The following is a 22,788-nucleotide window of genomic DNA, read 5'->3' as shown; positions in this document are numbered from 1 at the left end:
TTACATATGGAATTGAAATAGTCATCAATATAAGAATAAAACATCAATATAAGAATAAAACATCAATAGAAGAATAAAACATCAATATAAGAATAAAACATCAATAGAAGAATAAAACATCAATATAAGAATAAAATAGGCTGACAGCGAAATCGCGTAATGTTCTCATCTTGTAATTGAGTGGTACTACAAAACAAGTGATAGCCAGGCTAGTTTTGTATGGGAAACTGAACGATGTCCAGAATGACGAAACTGTTTCACGTGGCTGAAGATGGGATCAAAAGAATTGAATGGAGAAATTGAAATGAAGGGGACCTGACGTCAAGGTATTAGCACTACAGATAAGTGAGTTCGCATTCCAAACCCCCAGTTTTAGAACTGAGGCCAGTGATAGGGTGCCAAGAGAGAACCATGCTGGGTGGTGTTGGCCGAAGAGAGAGTGGGGCATCTACCGCACATCAACCAAGTGGTAAGTGGCGTAGTGACACAGAGACCGGACCGACATCAAATCAATACGGCCGTGTACGAGAGACCGACAGGAAAACGGCATCAAGATGTTTCTCGGAGTCAAATAATGTCTGCAGCTTCCTTGATGACTGCACTACAATGAGTCGGTTTTGATTAGATGTAGTTAACATCAGCGTGCTGATATAAGTATGAAAGTTAGTGTACTCTTCAGCACATTTATAAACAAAACATAATGAACGATTCCTGCATGAATGTCAGATTCTACTGACTTGACACATCCAGTTCTATGGACAGACAGTTTATCTTACATCCATTCCAATAGTACCCTTACCCTACTTTCTTAATCGTTCCAGGGGAGTATTTTTTTTACTTACTTTTAATGAAATGTAGCAAAGAAGCTATCATATTATAATAACTGAATGGAGGCAACTCAACGAGGTATAGGTGTTTATTTACATGGAGACATGACAAACACATAGGACATTTGCCTTCAGCACAGCATCTTTATCTCAGCCCTCGACTTGGGCGGAAATCGTTCTATCCTCTCTAATGTCAACGTCCTTCCTAGTCTAGTGTCTTATAGTGCGCACCTTCTGTACTATCTTGGATGGTGGTGTGCATGGCGGGGTTATAACAGTATTAACGTGATAATTTATATAGTAAATGTCTTACAATTAACTTATGTCCCCTCTCTGACACAACAACCCGCACTACTAAAATGACTTGTCAAATAATCTCTACGAGAGTGTCGCTAAAGTATGTTGGCGTATCTGACCATAGGAGTTTTAGGTGGGGTAAAAACAACAACAAACAAACAACATTTGTAAATAAATTTGTGCATGCTATAAATCTGTGTATGGAGTCAGGTTAGTCAAATAATTTCTAAAAAACTTTACACAAGTATTACAAAATTATCGATTTTGTTTTTAATTGGAATAACAGATCGATCTCTTCTTTCTATCCTCATCCCATCTCCTCACTGAACGTGGTCCATAACCTTCTAGGTCTGTATGACGGAGGAAAATGTGAGATGGGCGTGTCACAGTCCAGTTTTAGAACCTCTGTGACATGAAGTGACACTCAGTCACCTATTGTAACATTCCGTGCGGGTAAGCACGAAGTTATGTGAATAAGTTAAAGGACTCTGAAATAAGGGTAAAAGTTAGTTAGTGAAGAACTCCAGCAGAGAGTGGATGTACGATTTTCTCTGTCTGTAATATGAATGAATATTAATGAATTTGATTTAATGTTAACTTGAGAGTTTTCTTTGGACTTATATTTTGAACATTTCATTGATGTGATTACTTATTCCACGTGGCATGAACAGCCAGTATTTATTGGTGTATATCTTGTGACGGCTGAAGTCGCCAGTATTTTCTGTAATTTATCTATATATATAATAAATTCCACGTCTGCTACCACTGTGTTCATCAGTAATTCTAAATGTTGTCACTGGAGACCTTGGTATATTAGTAATGTTGCGCACTTGCAAATCTAGTGCGTCTAATAAAGTACATCGCTAAGAGGAGTATTATAGCCGTACCAGAAGAGGTACCTACATCACACGGACGTACCCACGCCGCTACGCCTACAGCCAAAACCAGGTAGCACCATTTGGTGGCCAGTATGGCTGTTAACTAACAGTATGGACCTACAACATAGGTGACATTTGGTCTTTGGTGACCAGCAAAGGAGTCTTAAAAGGATCTCAATCGTTTCTATAGTAAACAGCGCAAGACTACACGCTAGACCGGTACTTTTTTCTCAAGATGGCGGCTAACTAAACAAGTATGAAATCCAGCATGCCCACAAGATCCATTCAAGTAACACCTGCATCCTGAGATCCATTCAACGCCAACCCTGTTCCTAGATCTACCGCTGACACCTGTCCGGTGTGAAACAGAAGACGACTCGATTCCTATCCAGACCTAGAGCTACAGATGTCGTCTGAAAGAAAGAGCCATACCATTCAAGACATCGCTTGATGACACTAATGACTAATGACAGATACACCGCTTCATCACTAGATCTAGTGCTCGCCACTATTCATCATCGTGGATTACTTTGAAGTACTAGACAGAACTTGTATCAACTATAAATTTGAGCCATCTTATGGCATTGAACTGGATTATTTTTCTTCTACCACTTTAATGCTCATAGTAACGTGTATTCTTAAATTGGATTACTTATAGTATACATGGATTATTATTCTTAAATTGGATTACCTATACATGGATTATCATTCTTAAATTGGATTACCTATACATGGATTATTAGTCAACCACCCAAGCTATTTGAGGATTAAACTACACGAGTCAACAAGAAAAGAGTCTGTAAGTCACTATTAACAAATTAAATACATGCATATGATTATAAAGTACATGGATTTTGCTTTGATGTAGCAGTAATTAAACTTGATTGTTAGTAGAGTTAGTAATTGATAACTCTTGGCATTTTTGGAGCCATATTTTGATTTCATTTTTCTAAGTGTTCTTTTAAGGGTGGCTGGAGAGGGACTATTGTATGAACTATCATAACAATAGGATCTATTAGGGTCTATCCTATTTGTTCTTTAACCTCTATAAGGCCCAATGCGTTTGAGGCTCTCCTTGTTGGTACGGAGGTCATAGAATATAGTGGGAAAATATTTATTTAGCTGTTGAGTCTTGTTTGTATTTCTGTCAGTGTACTTAATCTGTATCTATATTGTTGTTTGTTTAAAAGTCCTGTATCCACATATCTGTATCTCTCTTGTCACATTTCTACTTTTTATTAATTTCTTTAAAAGCAGACTGTGTTGTTCTCTATATTGTTTCTGTGTTTGTCCTTTTTACTTATACTGTATATATATTTTTCTTGTTTCTTCTACTAATTTACATTTTTTACTATTTTACTCTGGCACAACAGCACACATGTATAACATATATTGATATTTGTGAATATTGAATTTGAATAGTTTATAATTGAGCAACTGAGTAAATTTTGATCTAGATCTATACATTGGACAATTATCACTACATTCTTTCATTACATTGTAACCATTGATTGAATTTTTTATATTATTGTGTAATATACACATGTTAAATAACTGACACACACTGTATTGACAAGTATAACACAGTACATTTTTTCTTTTCTCACTTAATTAATTACACAAAGCATTAAACATGTCTTCCTATGACAAAATTCTAGAGCTAGTGAAAGTCATGGAACTAGAGGGGGATAAAAAGAGGGAATTCATAGAAAGAGAGCTAGCAAAAATAGAAAAGAAAGAAAGGGAAGAAAGAGATAGGGAGGAAAAAGAAAAAGATAGAATAGAAAGGAAAGAAAGGGAAGAAAGGGAAGAAAAGAAACAAATTAGTGATAGGGCTGAAAAGGACAAAGATAGGGAAGAAAGAGCTGCTGAAAGAGCTCATCAGAAAACATTAAAAGAACTAGAAACTAGACAAAAAGAACTGGAACTAGAAGCTGCCAAAACAAATCCCAACATTAATACCCAACAGTCTACAACAAAGCCATTCATCTCCAAATTCCACAAATATAATTCAAAAGATGAAACACTTGAAAACTATTTAGTCCAATTTGAGCATATAGCCTCAACCTATAGTCTTAACAATGAGGACATGGCCAAACACCTACTAGCAAATTTGTCCGGAGAACCCCTCAACATCATTTCCACTTTAACTGTAGACCAAAAGAAAGACTATGCAGCAGTAAAGACTAGATTATTAGAACACTTTGGAAAAAATTCAGACTTTTATCGTAAGCTGTTCAGGGACACTAAATTGAAAAAAGATGGGGATTTCAACAGGATAATATTCGACATGAGGACTAACATGATAAAATGGTTAGAGCTAGCAAAATGTGACATCAAAGACCCGACACAAATCCTAGACATGCTACTCATTGACAATGTCCTCAACAACGTGACAGACTTAGTATTTACCTTCCTTAAGGAAAAAAAGATCAAGACAGAGACTGAACTGATAACGAATCTAAATCTATTTAAAGACAGTCACCCTGGACACACGATTGACAAAAGAGACCTACACCAACTAGTAGCCACAGCAACAACATTCAACAACAACAACAATGACAAATTCAAATGGTCCAACACCAAGACTTGTTTCAATTGTGGGAGAAAAGGTCACGTAAAAAACCAATGCAAAGCTCCTATAAACTACAATAACAATTACAGATACAGAAGTTACACTAGTTTCTACAACCCAAACAGCTACAAACAAAACAACAATAATTACAATAATAGACCACATAGACTACACCAGAGTGCAAGTCCCAATGAAAGAAGAAGTTTTGCAAACAGTTACCAACACAATAGCTATAACAGAAACAGGCAATCTAGAAGGGACCAATATAACTACCACACCAACAACCACCCAAACAACTACAATAGAGGAAACAATAGAAACAACAGTGGCAATAACACCAACACCCATAGAGAGGAAAATGTAGCCTACATGCAAGCAAATAAGTCCAAAATAAAAGTCTTTCCATCCTATGTTAATTCTAAAGAAGTAGGATCAATTCGGGACAGTGGAGCCACGGCAATAATAGTTAAAGCCTCTTTAGTCGAACCAGGACAGTATCTAGAAGATACAGTAAAAGTGACCTATGCAAATATACAAAAATTCGATATTTGCAAGACCGCTAAAGTCCTAATAGAATCACCCTGGATTACAGGAGAACTAGAAGCCATAGTTATGGACACCCCAGCACAAGATCTAATAATAGGCAATGTAGATGGTGTAAAAGATCCAACACTAGAAGAAGTTATGCAATGGGCGGAAGATAGACAAAAATATTCCCTATTTAAACATGAGGCACTATTAGCTCAAACCAGATCACATAAAAAAATAACACCAGAAATAGAATGCCCCACTGTATTACTCAATGAAATAGGCATAACTAGGGAGGAACTAATAGCTATGCAGAAAAATGACACCACAATACAAGACCTCTTAAGCAAAGATTATAACAAGATAAATTTAAATAACCACCATATAGAAATAAACAACTTAGCCATTAGATATAACAGGAAAGAAAACTGTACTAGACTTCAAATCCTGATCCCTAAAACTTTAAGAGCTAAAATATTAAATATGGCACATGATGACCCCACAGCAGGACACTTAAGAAAAAAGAAAGTATATGCTAAGATAGCCAATAAATTCTTCTGGCCAAAGATGGGAAAGGACATTAAGAACTATGTAAACAGTTGCACAGAATGTGCCAAACAAAAAACAGTAACTAGAGCCCCATTAGAAAAATCAGATAAATCTCACCATTTTTGGGACAAAATTGCCATGGACATAATGGGACCCCTAACAACCAGCAGTAAAGGGAATAAATATATTCTGGGTATCATTGACATGTCCACTAGATGGGCAGAGGCATTTCCTCTAAAAGATATAAAGGCTATTGACATATGTAATTGCTTAAAAACACTTTTTCTTAAATTTGGATTCCCTAATAAGCTACTATCAGACAATGCATCAAACTTTAAGTCACACCTTAACCAAGCATTTGCAGAAATGACTAACATCCGCCTAGTCCATAGCACTATCTACTCACCACAGGGAAATGGAGTCATAGAAAAATGGAACAGAACTGTAAAACAGATGATATATAAGCTAGAAAGAGACTCAATGAGCACCTGGGACCAGACTCTTAGTTATGCTATATTTGCCTACAACACTAGCATCCATGAAACCACCAAATTCAGCCCCTATGAGCTTGTATTTAACAGAAAACCTAAAGGACCGTTAGAGTTATGGGCTGACAACATGTTAGACTTAGAAAACATAGAACAGTACCATCCTTGGATAATTCAGACCAAACAACAGCTTAGACAAGGAATAAAACTAGCAGAGATAAACATGGACAAAAACCTAGAAAGGCATAGGAAAATAAAAAACAGAAATAGAAAACTAAGAACACTAAATGTAGGTGACCAAGTTTTTGTTAAGACAGAAAACAAACACTGTAAAGATAAGAATGAGGGACCATTTAAAGTTATAGAGAGAATTAATAACAAAGTGTACATCATTGATAAAGATGGTAGAGAATGCAAACTCAATATTGACAAACTTGTAAAATTGGATAAGAGACAAATAACTGACACAGATATAATTGAACCTGATGTAGAAACCAAACACAACATACAAGAACATATAGTAAGCACCATAAACACCACACACAACAGTAGTCCAAACATTGAAAATGATATGTTACAGAACTTGACAAGTAAATATAGTGATGTAATTACACAAAAGCTAGGATGTACCAATCTGATAGAACACACAATAAAACTCAACAAAGCACTACCAACTAAGACAAAAGCCTATAGTATCCCCAAAGCATATGAGGACTTAGTTAGAACAGAAATGACCAACTTAATTAAAGATGGGAAGATAGAGAGATCAGAAACATGTAAATATGCATCACCCATGGTCATTGTAAAAAAGAAAGACAGTGGAGTAAGAATTTGCTGTGACTTTAGAGAAATAAATAAATGCACAGTCATAGACCCAGAACCCCTACCAGACACTGACAGCATAATTACAACTTTAAGCAAATCATCCCTATTCACAACAATGGACTTAAACAGAGGCTTCTGGCAGATTAAAATGGACCCTGACTCTAAGGAATATACAGCATTCAAATGCACTATGCCAGGCCTAGAAGGTATCTATGTCTGGAATGTCATGCCATTCGGCTTAATAAATAGTACAGCCACATTTCAGAAATGCATGTCAAAATTATTAGAAGGCATAAATAATGTGTTGTCTTATGTAGATGACATTTGTGTTTTCACCAACTCACAACAGGAACACATTTATGTACTAGAGCAAATATTTTCAAGACTAAGAACACACAACATGACATTATCCCCCAAGAAATTAAACCTAGCCAAGCCTGAAATCCAATTCTTAGGATATTGCATTACCAATGACAAAATTACACCCACTGAAACAAACCTAACAAAGATTAAAAACATAAAAGAACCTAGGACTAAGAAAGACATGAGATCATTATTAGGACTTTGCAACTTTTATAGAAAGTTTATTCCAAATTATGCACAGATAATTGAGCCCCTTGTTGAATTTACTAAAAAGAAGCATGGAAACACAATTTGTATAGATGAAAAAAGTAGACTAGCATTAAGCAACTTAAAAGATAAATTTAATGAGAAACTAGAATTAGCCAGTATTGACCCAACATCAACACTATCACTATACACTGATGCCTCCAACACTGGTATTGGGGCATGCTTACTACAGCAAAGAGAGTCATTTTTTAAGCCAATAGTACACATCAGTAGAACACTGTCTGAAACAGAAAGAAAATACTCAGTGATTGAGAAAGAATTATTAGCCATTGTATGGTCAGTTGTAAAACTCAAGAATTACTTGTTAGGTAGATTTTTTAGCATTAAGTGTGATCACAAACCATTACTGGCACTAAAAAGAAAAGATCTAAAAAATGACAGGATAAACAGATGGACACTCATTCTCTCAGATTACAAATTTGATTTAGAAAGCATTCCAGGACATGAAAATGTAATAGCTGACTTTTTATCCAGATACATAATACATGAAAATGAAGCAAGTGAAAATAATGACATTAAACACATCAGCCAGGACATTCTGATAGAATAAATAACCAGTACAAAGCACTTAGAAACAAGCAGTAGTAGTCAACTTAGTCAAATTAACATTCTACACATTTTGCAAATAGGTCATGACACTTTATTGTTACACTTTTCTTTTGGGTCATGATGACATTTATGCTTATGATCAATAACAGATCATCTATTTTCTACTCATTGTATTTTATTGTCAACTTGTAATATGACAAATGCCAGATGTGTTTATTTTGTGTGTATATATTGTATTTCATTACTGATTGTGCACAGCAATGTAAACAATGAGATGTAAACAACAGTGAACTACTTGAACTGTTGACCTGAATTTTTTTTTTTCATAACAACTCACAGATGTAAATATTGTCTAAAATTTTTTACACACCTGAATACTACAATGAATGTTTATAAACATGGAAATTTGTTTACTATTGCACTTCAATACTACACTCAGACTATTGATAGTAGTCCTATGCAAGGTCAACCTTGAACTGGATTGACATGTATCTGAAAATTTTTTTTCATTTTATTTATTTTTCTTGATGATGGCAAAACTTAAAATAATATTTTGACACAGCACATCACAGTTGTAAATAAATAGGAAATTTTTTTTTCTTTTTCTGTAATAATTTTGAGTAAATTTACTCAGTGTGTCAAATGATACACATTGATAATGTTGTGCATCTACAATTATAGTAAAACATTGGATGTGGAATAACTTGTATATTTTTTCTCTTTTTTTATATTCATTAGCATGTGATTGTTTGTACAAATTTTTTTCAGTACAAATGTATGCATAAAGTTTGTTAACACTTGATGGAGGTACTTTTCATTACAATTAGTGTGATATTTCAGTGATTTTGCTCTCAGTGAATCAAGTATATTATATAAATGATTTTTTTGGACTCAGTAATTTATATGATGTTATACATAATTACTAAGATTATATAAGATGATATGAGCAATTGGAGTGAACTTACAGCACTTGATAGAATATTGGACTAAGCTCATATATATTTGTACAGTGGTATTAATGTAAAATATATTTGTCAAAGATTTTTGGTCAAAAATCTTTTTGGAGTGTGGGGCGTATGTCACAGTCCAGTTTTAGAACCTCTGTGACATGAAGTGACACTCAGTCACCTATTGTAACATTCCGTGCGGGTAAGCACGAAGTTATGTGAATAAGTTAAAGGACTCTGAAATAAGGGTAAAAGTTAGTTAGTGAAGAACTCCAGCAGAGAGTGGATGTACGATTTTCTCTGTCTGTAATATGAATGAATATTAATGAATTTGATTTAATGTTAACTTGAGAGTTTTCTTTGGACTTATATTTTGAACATTTCATTGATGTGATTACTTATTCCACGTGGCATGAACAGCCAGTATTTATTGGTGTATATCTTGTGACGGCTGAAGTCGCCAGTATTTTCTGTAATTTATCTATATATATAATAAATTCCACGTCTGCTACCACTGTGTTCATCAGTAATTCTAAATGTTGTCACTGGAGACCTTGGTATATTAGTAATGTTGCGCACTTGCAAATCTAGTGCGTCTAATAAAGTACATCGCTAAGAGGAGTATTATAGCCGTACCAGAAGAGGTACCTACATCACACGGACGTACCCACGCCGCTACGCCTACAGCCAAAACCAGGTAGCGACAGGGCGCCTCTGTGTGCACCTGACATTTAGTGGGGGAAAAGTAAAGGCGGTTGATCGTTGTGCTGGCCACGTGACACCTTCATTAACCGTGGGCCACAGAAACAGATGACCTTAACATCACCTGCCCTCTAGATCGCAAGGTCTGAAAGGGGACCCTTACCAGAAGGAGACAAAGTTAGACTGGAGATGTACACGCTACATTTGATCTCATTTTTGTTTTGTATTTGGCAGTTCTGACATTCTGGAGGCAAAACTAAATAAACAACGTAACAGCGTACAGGATGAAAAAAAACAACATGGGAGATTCGTTGGGAGGGGAGGGGGGCGTTATTAGACAGAAAAACGAAAGAAACTGAAAGATTGGGAGAGATTTAAATGAAATATACAAACAAAAACAATTGTAATGACGCTATATTGAAAGCTCACTGCAGCTAACTAATTACAAAGTGTTTCGCTATCAAGTGAAAGAGCTTTTAAATTTTCAAGTACTTTAAAGTGCACAAAATGTAGTGCATGCGTTTGAAAACGTATAGCTTAGCAGCACTTCCTATATCCTTTAGGTCGAATACATCAACTAGCTAGCGACCTATGGTGATCTGGCATATAGGAACAAGTCCAATGAATAATATGTTAATCACTTGTTCCTAGAACTAGTGCAATGTAATCACGCGTGTCGCTTCTCTTGTTAGTCAATACACGATTTAACTGCCCGTTACCTAACAGAAACACTAACCATGCTGTTACTTTTCAGAATTTTTACTTTTTTTAATGAGGTCAGGAATGTATAGAACATGGACAGATGCTATTTAGTACTATAACAATGACAAAGTTCAATTCTAAATTTTGTGTTCATTAATTAATTTGTAAGAATGTTACTTCAAAGAATAATGTTTAAAAAAAAAAAAAAATTTCCATGGACACTTGAGGAATGATTCTCTTCCCCAATGTATATTTTATTTTTAAAAAATGTATTTCGTTAGGAAGTTTGAATATTTAAAAACCTTTGCCAGGGTAAGACAGGGGTAAGAAGGTAGGGGGGCCAATCCCCCCCCCCCAATGTTGAGAATAGCTGGATGATAGCAACATCTAGCAGACAAATGCCACAACCAAGACAAGAAAGTGTCAAGCTTGGTGTTTAGTATTGATTTCAAGATTGCTTCCTTCAGGCAGATTCCATCAGTGAAGTTGTTTTGTTTGTGATTAGAGACTCACGAGGACACAAAACTAACAAGCTAACTACAATTAATACACATTGAGTAGCAATCAAAGCAAACACGTCGGGTAGTTTTAAGACTGTTGAAGGTGAGAATGTGCGTGTGTGTGTGTGAGAGAGAGAGAGAGAGAGAGAGAAAGAGAGAGAGAGAGAAAGAGATAGAGAGAGAGAGGGTACGATAAACAGAGGAATGTGAGAATACGGAAATAGAGGGACAAAATCAAAACAGAAACAATAGAAATGTGTGTGTGTGTGAGAGAGAGAGCGAGAGAGAGGAGAGAGACACTGTCTAAATGTTAAGAACGTCACGTCAATGAAGAAAAAAAACAACTGGCCACGTCACCGCAGCTTCAGTCACGAGACGTCTATTATTTGACAGTGTCACCAGTATTGAACACATCACACCCCGGGCTACGAGATAAACCCAGCAACGAGCTACCATTACAGCCAGACAAACCACAGGCTCAAACTTCCTTTCAAAACAACAGCTCACGAGAGACACAGTTTTCACCACACTTTTCAATCAAACTTTCAGATAGCGAAAGCAAGAGAGAGAGAGAGAGAGAGAGAGACATTGGTAACCGACAATATGTTTTGTAAAAACTAAATAAACTTTAAAGAAATTACACAAACTTATTATAAAAAGTTGTCTTATTCTGAACATGCTCCATGCCCATATATGCAATGTGAAAGAAACAGCAAAAATAATAGTCACTCAACCTAACGAGATTAAGAATAGTATGCCAATTAAGGGGGCACAATAGTGAAGAAGAGCAAAAGTAAAGTTGCAAGGGGCCAAAACTGATGTAGAATGTCGCGAAGAAAAGAAGCGAAGCTTCCAAAATGTCGCGTATAGTCCAACGCATTTGAAAAAGATTCATTTGACAACGAATATTAAGTTGTTTTTTTTTTTTGAGTATAAACATATATTATAGAGACAACGCATCAACATGCATATTTTTACATCTATAATATAAATCATAAAGGAAGGCGCATGTATGTATGTATACGCACATGTATGCATGTCTCGCATAGAAATCAAAATAGTTTAACTGCTATTAATAAATGTTCCTTGTGTGCTAACTGGAACCGCAACGCATGTATAGTAGCCCTAAAATAAACTTAAGACCCTCAAAAAAAAAAAAGTTGCCCAACTCTATGAAAGTATTACTATTTCATGGAATCTAGGCAATGTATACATGAGACAAGATCAAAAGGATTTAGATCTAGATCTAATTTTAAGAACTACACTTTGCACAGATAGTTTTTTTTTTTACTTTGACACACGAAAATACCAAATATAGTCTGTTCATTTAATTATTCAATAAAATTAACCTTCAAATTTGTCTTTCAAAAGCATTTTTACATAAATTCGTGCCTTATATCTGTGAATTTAGAAGTCCAGACGTACTTTATAATCCCATTCATCTATCGAAGCCGACATCTAACTCTATATCTAACTCTAATTCTAGATCTACTTCATAATACTTTATACTTTAACACATTAACATACAAAATAAAGTCCAATCACTTCATATGTTAATCAAATTAATATTATGTTTCTAAAGCATCTTTACATACAGCGAAACGTAAATGAAGACCAGCGGGCAATATATGGCTAGTTATTCATAATATGGCTAGACAATGGTATGCACCGCGAAGAACAAAGAAGAACGTACGACAAGCGATGCATAAAAGTTCTAGTCGGATCTCTAAGGCATTGTAAACACTCTCGAATCCAAAACGAGTTTGATAGTGTAAATAGAAAACCTTTCATAGCATCAAATATACAGATCAGTGAAATACATGTGTCTATGAGACAAACACAAAAATTGACTTTCAATTTGCTTCGTGACTATGGCGGTGACTGAACGCCCGCTAACAAAATAAGGAAGAAACCACTAGCTCTACCATTACCTGACTTACCAAGCTACTCATTGGTACAAATAGAATCACTGAATTAGCACGAAAATGATAATATCACAGAGCACCTATAAGTGTTGTTACTCTTCAAAGGGATACACCAACAAAGCAAAAACCGATAGGGCGCCTAAGTGAGATTCTAATGTGTAGAAGTGTAACAATCATACAAGCGACTCACCAGTATAAGACCAGATATCAGTGATGAGGTTCCGGTTAAGGCAACATAAAACTTGGGGGTGAGCGTGTTCAAAAACATGGTCGCTGAAAGGAAAGAGAAACAAGAGTTACAATTTACCAATCAGCAAGAATTCAGTCTCACATACAGAGCTCTCTAACGTAAACACCAAACAAGCATAACTATATAACTATTATAAGTTCACTGGAAGCGAATGCCTCAAGATTTGAGTTAAGGTGCTGAGAAAGAGATTGTCAACAAAATAAAAAAAACTTCATCAAAAGTTTTGATGAGCATTTTGATATGTAAATATCAGTTTTAATCATATAATGAAGGCTGCTCATTATTATAGCACACATATAATAATCAATAGAATACTGTCCCAATCAGGTGTCTTAATTAATATAATGAAGGGGTAATGTTTAACAAGAAAAACAACACCAATAAACAAAAAATAAACAAAACAATACTTCCTTTATACATCTTGTAGAGCGATCATTTTACACTTAGCAACTAATGAATGTTAGCTCAACCCCTCCCCCAGCGAATAAAAATCCTCGTTTATATTCCAAAGATTGGCATAAAGTTCTAGACTTAGAAGATGGTGAGCAAAATGTTCCTATTAGTTTATCAAATTATTGAATGAATAGGACCTACAAACAAAACTACCCAAAAGACATATAGCTTGTTCAAGATAAAAATTTTCTAGTTCTAGTTCTCTAGCCAAATTTAAATTAATTTCTCTTTATACTTTCAAATTTGATAACGGTCAAACTTATGAGTTTTTCAGTGTGACCAACGGGCTAGTAATTCTCTTTCCAACGATATTCTTCAACGGACAAATTTCTAGAAAAATAGTTAGAGCCGTTTTCAAGAATCGCGTCCACCCATATACATTTTTATAGCCTTGTGAAATTCAGGATATAGTAAATTATGTTTAATCTTATTAGTTTTTTTTTTAATCATGGAAGAATTTCCACAAAATATGATTAATGATGCGGTGCTTGCAAGAGATTGCAACATATGTGTTGACTAGTTAGAAGCTAGTGCTTATAACATTTAAAGACAGAAAGTTAAACAGGATAACCAATAAAATTGAAAATTCTCATGTTAAGGTTAACTTGGAAAGGAAAGAAGACGAAAATACGAAAAAAACAAACACCATGTCTTGTCCCCACACACACACACAAACCGGCAAAATAAAAGGATAATTAATAAACTATTTTCTCTCGGGACCAGCACGCTGAGAGAATCGATACACTATTTTCTCCCAAAGGGACAACGGAGAGACCTATCCCTCACCATCTTTCCCCATGTAGGAAACCCCATCAAGTATTTGCGCAATACGTAATAACAGCTCAATCTAATGTAGCGGCTCAGCCAGCAAGCGCCTTTAAAGTTGATGGAAAATTACTGTCAATTTATGGAATGTCCGGTCAGATTTAGACATTGAATCTCTTGTAGTTAATGTTCAGAAAGTGAAGGCGTTTTGAGTTTCCTTCTATCTTTCCATCGTTTTTTGTTTTTTGTAGAAGAGTGGCTATTTGCAATGATCATTTCCTTGGAACAAAAAAAAAAAAAAACGAAAACAACTTTTTTCGTTTACAGAAACAACTCATCGAAACGGTGTGTGATTTCTTGGACTATTTTGTTGTTGTAGGTCCCTAACAAAACAACTCGAACGTGAGAGACTGGTCCAGAAACTAAAACATAAAGACAAGGCAAAGAAATCACTCATACTATAGGATCCGATATGAATGTCCGTAAGGCTTGGATCCGTTTTTTTATTGTAATATATACAATCTAAACGTTTCGTATTACAAAGTGTATTGTCATTATGTTTTGAACCAGTAACACAAAGAGTTGCTGAATGACATCACTAGTAAACTCTAGAATAAAAAGGTGTATTTCACTTTCTGAGAGGTAGTTCAAACATGACAAATAAATGATAGATATAGAGAAGAAAAATATTTGAAATACTTTTTTAAAAAAAAAGCTTATTTAAGGGAAAGAACTTCACATTTGCAACTTAATTTCTCAATTAAAAAAAATATAGCTTTTTTAAAGCGCTACTTTCATGCTTACAGCATGCTCAAAACGCTATGGTCCAATCTCATTTGTGGTACAGTGAGGGAAGGGGTATCTGGGAGATTTTCCGTGCTGCCTATATGCGCTTAGTAAACACAACTCTGCTCGAGTCGGGTGTCGAACCTTGAGCCCCCTTCATAGGTAACCAAGCCAAGCCAATTATGGAGAGGTTATTTCTCTTCTTCAATAGCATACAAAATAACTATTTACCAACAATTAATTAACTAATTAGCAATTTTTTAAAAAATTGATCCATGTTTTTTTTAGGTACAATAAATAATTGTTTAAAGTTTCAATTTGATCCGTGAATGGGTGTGGGAGAAATAACGTGAACAATTATCTTAGGGAACAAACGTTAAGTAATTAGCCATAATTATGAATACTGAAGAATTTCTAGTTGGTATAAAAAAAAATTACCAATATATAATTGACTAATTGGTTGATTTCGGTTTACTTACTCGTGTAATGTCTACACTAATGAATAACTGCAAAGTTTTAACTTGATACGAGATTGGGTGTGGGAGAAATAACGTGTTCTAAGTTTTTACCAGACAGACAGAGTGAGGTGTTATAATTTTTGTAATAAAGGTCCACGACGTATCTTTTACGAGCAACGAACGAGGATGTCATGTGGCCATCACAACCGTCAACTGTCTTTACTTTCCTAACAAGAGTACGGAGGACCATAGTGAAAGCAATTTGCTATAGGGAGATGCATACAAATTATGACTACTTTGCTTACAATTTAAAACACAAGAGATATGAATATATGACAATACAAACCGAAAAAAAATGAAGGAATTAGTGCTGTTTAGTTTCCGGTGTTTCTTGTGTACAAATACGAAAGTGTTGATTAGCTATTTAAACGTATACACGGGGAAAGTAAAGGCATCATCTGCTCCATAGATCGCAATGTCTGAAAGTGGTTTATTTACTTGTACAATACAGTTCAAAAACTTGAAACTTCTCCAAGCGAATGACATTACTCATAAGTCATTTTCCCATCTTTACTTCAAACAATAAGCTTCTTCTCTAGTTGTAGATGTGTGTCTATGAAATGTCTATTTTGAAAAGCCCGATTAGAGTTTCGCTTTCAGTCGTTAACTAAGCAACAATCTAGTGTTAAAGCTGGGTTTCATTTTCACAAATTTGACTTGACGTGCTTTGACCAAAATGCCTTGCTTTAGCGATGTGGTTGAATTAAATTTTTTAACAATTTTTTTTCAACACCAGACTTTCAGGATACCTACGGAGCTTGATCAAAGTGATGCTGTCTAATAACAACTAGATCAGCCCCACCAAAAGAGAGCTATTTGAACATCTAGCTGATCATCTGGCCTAACAAAGGATTTCAAGCTGATGGTCACTGAACACAATGATCGCGTTGCCTGAAGGCTACAACACCTACACACTCTCCCTTAACAATCAAATTGTATTTCTCTCACACTTGATCAAATGTTAGCCAAATAGAAGAGAAGCAAGAAGCCTTAGTAATGATAAAAGTGAAGACTACAAACAAAAGGTAATAAAAGGTAATACAGTAAAACGTAAATGAGCATATCCAGACTTACATATATGTAGTGAGATTTCATCGCGAAACATACATGTATAGTGAGACTTCAACATCAGACATACAGATATAGTGAGACTTCGCCTCGCGAGACATTCATGTATAGTGAGACTTCAGAGAACTAATTTTAAAAAGCCAAAGAGCGGTGTGACTTCATTAAAATTGTTTTTATTTAAATCGTTGAGTATATCATATCTTCATTCCTACATGATAACACACTTGTACATATTTAAAGTGATGACAGTAACAGCCGCGTTTAGCAATTAACACCACATTTTCTAGGTCCACACCACCCCCCTGACGGTTCTTTGTAATTTAATTACCTTTTTAAATTAAAAGACATAGATCTAAAATCGACAACTATGGTACTCTCGGTAACTTTCAACCTCGACCACTTACCCCCCCCCCCTTTCCCCAAACTCTCGCACACCCGTCTACATTCAATTCATTATGCTAGCTGGCACAAGTTTCGATGACGTCATCGTACGAATTTGATTTACAAGGCATGCTTTCTTGACAGAAGCACCTTTAAAACTATCGATGCCTCTTGTGGTAATTTAGTTAAACCCACTCACAGACCTATATAATCTATGTCTGTCTGCCCACTCTTTCAAATTAGAAATAACCTTTTTTTTTTTCTTTCAGTCAACTGTTTATTTTAAAAGAAAAACTAACCTATCAATAATAGTAAAAATAGTTGGTAAAAAAAATCACTTTAAAACAATCTTTTCTTACGTGTGTGTGTGTGTACTGGCTGATGTAATTTTTTTAAAAGAAAGATTGACGGCTTATAAATGTATCTTAGAAGACAGATAATGAAAAGGGACAAAGATGAAATGAGACCAATAGATCTGTAACGTGGCAACGAGCTATTGGTCTCCACTGCCTACAGATTGCAACGTAGCAGGTTCAGGGCTACAATAACGCTTGGTCTCCACTGCCAACAGGTTGTGACGTCGCCGGTCAGTGTTCAGGTCTACTAGATAACTATTGACTGTCGAGAATAGTTGAATGTAAGTCAAAACTTTATGTAACATGAGACAGCTTTGTAAAAATACTTTGACATCTTGTAACATAACTTGTGTTCTTGTCTATTTCTACACTTTGACATCTTGTAACAGCTTGTGTTCTTGTCTATTTCTACACTTTGACATCTTGTAATACAACTTGTGTTCTTGTCTATTTCTACACTTTGATATCTTGTAATAGCTTGTGTTCTTGTCTATTTCTACACTTTGACATCTTGTAACAGCTTGTGTTCTTGTCTATTTCTACACTTTGACATCTTGTAATACAACTTGTGTTCTTGTCTATTTCTACACTTTGACATCTTGTAACAGCTTGTGTTCTTGTCTATTTCTACACTTTGACATCTTGTAACAGCTTGTGTTCTTGTCTATTTCTATACTTTGACATCTTGTAATACAACTTGTGTTCTTGTCTATTTCTACACTTTGACATCTTGTAATACAACTTGTGTTCTTGTCTATTTCTACACTTTGACATCTTGTAATACAACTTGTGTTCTTGTCTATTTCTACACTTTGACATCTTGTAATATAACTTGTGTTCTTGTCTATTTCTACACTTTTCATTTTATCTATGTTTTGTATGAGTGTTTGTGTTATAACGTATAGTAAATGCAAAGACTAATAGTTATTTTTGTCAATTTGATTTGGAATTTAAGTTTGTTGTGTAATTATTCTTATGTCACTAAAATCATAACGTATTTGTGGGTTTGTACATTGTCTTAAAAACAAAACAAAATGAAACAAAGATACCATTTTTTGGTTCACACGAAAATTGTTCCTTTAATTTATGGTATCTCCAACTCAAAACAACAAGAAAACGGATGAATGACATCCTGCCTCACACAACTCACCTATACTTTATGGCGGGGTGGGTGGGACGAGGGAAGCATGTCAACATTCTGGTCTCAGGTAGAAATCTAACCCTTCATGGTTTCTCTGTTTGACATGCTTCGGATATTCCTTCAGAAATGAAGATTATTACATCCGGCGCGTGATGGCGGAGGGCAGGTTTCAAACACGGAACCAGCGAGACGACAGTCCGGAGCACAAACCTCATCACCAGGCAGCCATCAATAGTTCGCAATACGCATTCGTTAAATATTCAAAGTTATTAAAACTTTTTTAAAATTATCAACTCTCGCCTAAACATCGAGCATCCATTAAAAAAAAAAGAGTAGAAAGTTTACATGATCTATCGAAAAGATATTTTACTTCTTTAATTTTGAACCCAATTAAATTTTTTCTAATAAAAAACATACCACATCTAATGAAATCAATCAAATTTGTCCCAGTCAACCATGACTGAGAAAGTTTGTATTGGAATTTAGAAAAGAACGTGCTTAACACGCCCTTTCATTTCTCCTTCTTCTTCTTTCAAACGGCTATTTCCGTGACAATCAGGAAACTGGGCGGATAAAATCGATAGCAACCTTAGGCACGACACGGAGAACGGCCAGTGAAACAACTGATTGGTCTAGGCGGCAGGCCGATACACTCTGGTCTCACTTTAGTAAGGACGTCGTCAAGTGGACGCACGCGTGCTTCAGCACAGGACTTAGTCTTGAACAGTTTCACAAAATGACTGTCTACTAGCCATAAAGGCAGATATTGGGAGGGGAGTGACTCCTCTACCAGTCATAAAGGCAGATATTGGGAGGGGAGTGACTCCTCTATCAGTCATAAAGGCAGATATTGGGAGGGGAGTGACTCTCTACCAGTCATAAAGGCAGATATTGGGAGGGGAGTGACTCCTCTACCAGTCATAAAGGTAGATATTGGAAGGGGAGTGACTCTTCTCCCAGTCATAAAGGCAGATATTGGGAGGGGAGTGACTCCTCTACCAGTCATAAAGGCAGATATTGGGAGGAGAGTGACTCCTCTACCAGTCATAAAGGCAGATATTGGGAGGGGAGTGACTCCTCTACCAGTCATAAAGGCAGATATTGGGAGGAGAGTGACTCCTCTACCAGTCATAAAGGCAGATATTGGGAGGGGAGTGACTCCTCTACCAGTCATAAAGGTAGATATTGGGAGGGGAGTGACTCCTCTACCAGTCATAAAGGTAGATATTGGGAGGGGAGTGACTCCTCTACCAGTCATAAAGGTAGATATTGGGAGGGGAGTGACTCTTCTCCCAGTCATAAAGGCAGATATTAGGACATGACTACTAGTCATAAAGGCAGATATCAGGGGTGACCTCTCTACCAGTCATAAAGGCAGATATCAGGGGGTGACTCCTCTTCTAGTCATAAAGGCAGATATCAGGGGTGACTCCTCTTCTAGTCATAAAGGCAGATATCAGGGGGTGACTCCTCTTCCAGTCATAAAGGAAGATATCAGGGGGTGACTCCTCTACCTCTACCTAACCCTCTACCAGTCATAAAGGCAGATATCAGGGGATGACCTCTCTACCAGTCATAAAGGCAGATATTGGGACGGGGGGTGACTACTAGTCATAAAGGCAGATATCAGGGGTGACCTCTCTACCAGTCCTAAAGGCAGATATCAGGGGGTGACCTCTCTACCAGTCGTAAAGGCAGATATCAGGGGGTGACCTCTCTACCAGTCATAAAGGCAGATATCAGGGGGTGACCTCTACCAGTCATAAAGGCGGATATCAGGGGGTGACTCCTCTTCTAGTCATAAAGGCAGATATTAGGGGGTGACTCCTCTACCAGTCATAAAGGCGGATATCAGGGGGTGACTCCTCTTCTAGTCATAAAGGCAGATATTAGGGGGTGACTCCTCTACCAGTCATAAAGGCAGATATCAGGGGGTGACCTCTTCCAGTCATAAGGCAGATATCAGGGGGTGACTCCTCTTCTAGTCATATAGGCAGATATCAGGGGGTTGATTCCTCTACCAGTCATAAAGGCAGATATCAGGCAGGGGGTGACTTCTCTACCAGTCATAAAGGTAGATCTCAGGAGGTGACTCCTCTACCAGTCATAAAGGCAGATATTGGAAAGGGAGTGACTCCTCTACCAGTCATAAAGGCATATATTGGGAAAGTAGTGACTCCTCTTCCAGTCATAAAAGCAGATATCAGGGGATGACTTCTCTACCAGTCATAAAGGCAAATATCAGGGGGTGACTTCTCTACCAGTCATAAAGGCAGATATCAGGGGGTGACTTCTCTACCAGTCATAAAGGCAGATATCAGGGGGTGATCTAGTCATAATCATAAATTCAGATATTGGGAAGGGAGTGACTCCACTACCAGTCATAAAGGCAGATATCGGGGGGGGGGGGGGGTGGACTACCACATAGGGGGACCGCAAATTTGTAAGACTTCCATTTCCCCATCCTTGCAACCAAATCCAGCAACAATTCCCAAGTTAGACCGCAAATTTGTAAGAAATGCAGATAAATACAAATTTAAAATAAAATAAAAATTAAAGAAACGCCAGGACCAGACTACAATGTGTTGCATGCGCCACAAGGCAAGGAGCTCAAGTCCAGTTCTATTCAACTATCTCGTGACAAGAGAAGACAAATACCTAACGACACATCACCCACAATATGATCACTGGGAAGAACGACATTCCACAGACTGCTCCCTGTCACATCTGATTGAACGCAACCGTGTTGAACATCCAAGTACTATGGACCATTAGAAGCAACATTTTTGTTTTGTGTTTGTTCCGTTAATAAAAAAAACAAAACAGAAAAGAATTTAAATAGAAAAAGATATGGCGTGAGGGCGCGTTATAATGTGGGTGTAGCGAGTCTCACCTAGTTCAATATATGTACAAATGTGGACATTATCTACTTGCTATTAACTGAAAATATATTTGTTTACATATGTATATTTCAGACACATTCTTATTACACATACTTTTAGAAAAACGTTTAATAGTTTGTACTATTCAATGTCTGTATATTCAGTGTAAATACAGTATTATTAAAGGAAACTTTCTCTGTCTTGACATTAAACTAAATGTTCACGCATGACCTTTGTAGATGTTCAATGTACTTTTTGTATGCAGGGAGACAGGATTTTAGTTATTTTAATTTATAGTTTCCCATATCTACACATGAAAATTTCCAAAGCTTTTTTTTTTTGTTCTTAATATCAACAACTACTACAATAATAGTACAATACTAACTTATTCAACCGGAGGCGCGGCGGCTGAGCGGTAAAGCGCTTGGCTTCCGAACCGGAGGCACCGGGTTCGAATCCTGATGAAGACTGGGATTTAAATTTCGGGATCTTTGGGCGTCTCTGACTCCACCCAGCTCTAATGGGTACCTGACATTAGTAGAGGAAAAGTAAAGGTGGTTGGTAGTTGTGCTGGCCACATGTCACCCTCATTTACATCACAAGTGACCTTTACATATAGATAGATAGATAACAAGGTCTGAAAGGGGGAATCTTTCTTTACTTTTTTTTTTTTTTTAAAGTTATTCATCCGATTTCCCTTGTGTTCGTCATGCTAAAAAAAAATCCTAACACATCCTTTGAATTTCATTGCTTACCAGGTAATTAAAGCTGACAAGAGGGGTTAAAAAAAAAACCGCGAAAAAAAATATTTGTAAATGAATTATCAATAGCTCCTCACATCTTCTCCTTGGGCCGTAGACCCCCCCCCCCCAACCTACCCTCAAAGAAAATGGCGAAACCATTGCAGAAAAAGTAGGAACAATAATTGGAACTGACAAACGTGACATGTTTATTAACCAATCCTGGCTGAGAAGTTAGAGAGGAAGAAGTAAATAGCTCTGCTGAAGACATGTGAACTACAAGACTACATCTGCCGCTGAGAAGTTCACGAAGGAACACCTTTTCCTTAGACACGTTTTCATTTTCTTTATATATTTTGTGTGTGACTATTACAAATATTCCTTTTGATAAGTAGTTCTTTCTAGGTGTAAATCTCGTAGGGAAATGGTGCACATGCGACTAAGTGTAAGCCTTTCAGTCTCTCAAATACTGCAACGGCTATGTGAAAATAAGAATGAAAAAAAAAGAAACAGATTACAAAGTGTT

The 22,788-nt window shown here is 36.4% G+C and overlaps 1 protein-coding gene across 7 annotated transcripts in view; it reads right to left on the bottom strand.

Moving 5' to 3' along the window:
- Positions 1–22,788, bottom strand: part of LOC106067067 (suppressor of tumorigenicity 7 protein homolog) — an 82,522-nt gene that overhangs the window by 34,129 nt on the left and 25,605 nt on the right. For all 7 annotated transcript variants that reach the window (XM_013226170.2, XM_013226171.2, XM_013226172.2 and 4 more), the window contains one exon: positions 13,113–13,195. In XM_013226170.2, coding sequence (XP_013081624.2) covers positions 13,113–13,195 — 83 coding nt within the window. The remainder of the gene's footprint in view (positions 1–13,112; positions 13,196–22,788) is intronic.

The sequence above is a fragment of the Biomphalaria glabrata genome, chromosome 4, assembly GCF_947242115.1.
Source record: "Biomphalaria glabrata chromosome 4, xgBioGlab47.1, whole genome shotgun sequence".
NCBI classification, from domain to species: Eukaryota; Metazoa; Mollusca; class Gastropoda; family Planorbidae; genus Biomphalaria; species Biomphalaria glabrata.
Note: the sequence above shows the minus strand (reverse complement) of the source record. Positions and strands in the feature narration are given on the sequence as shown.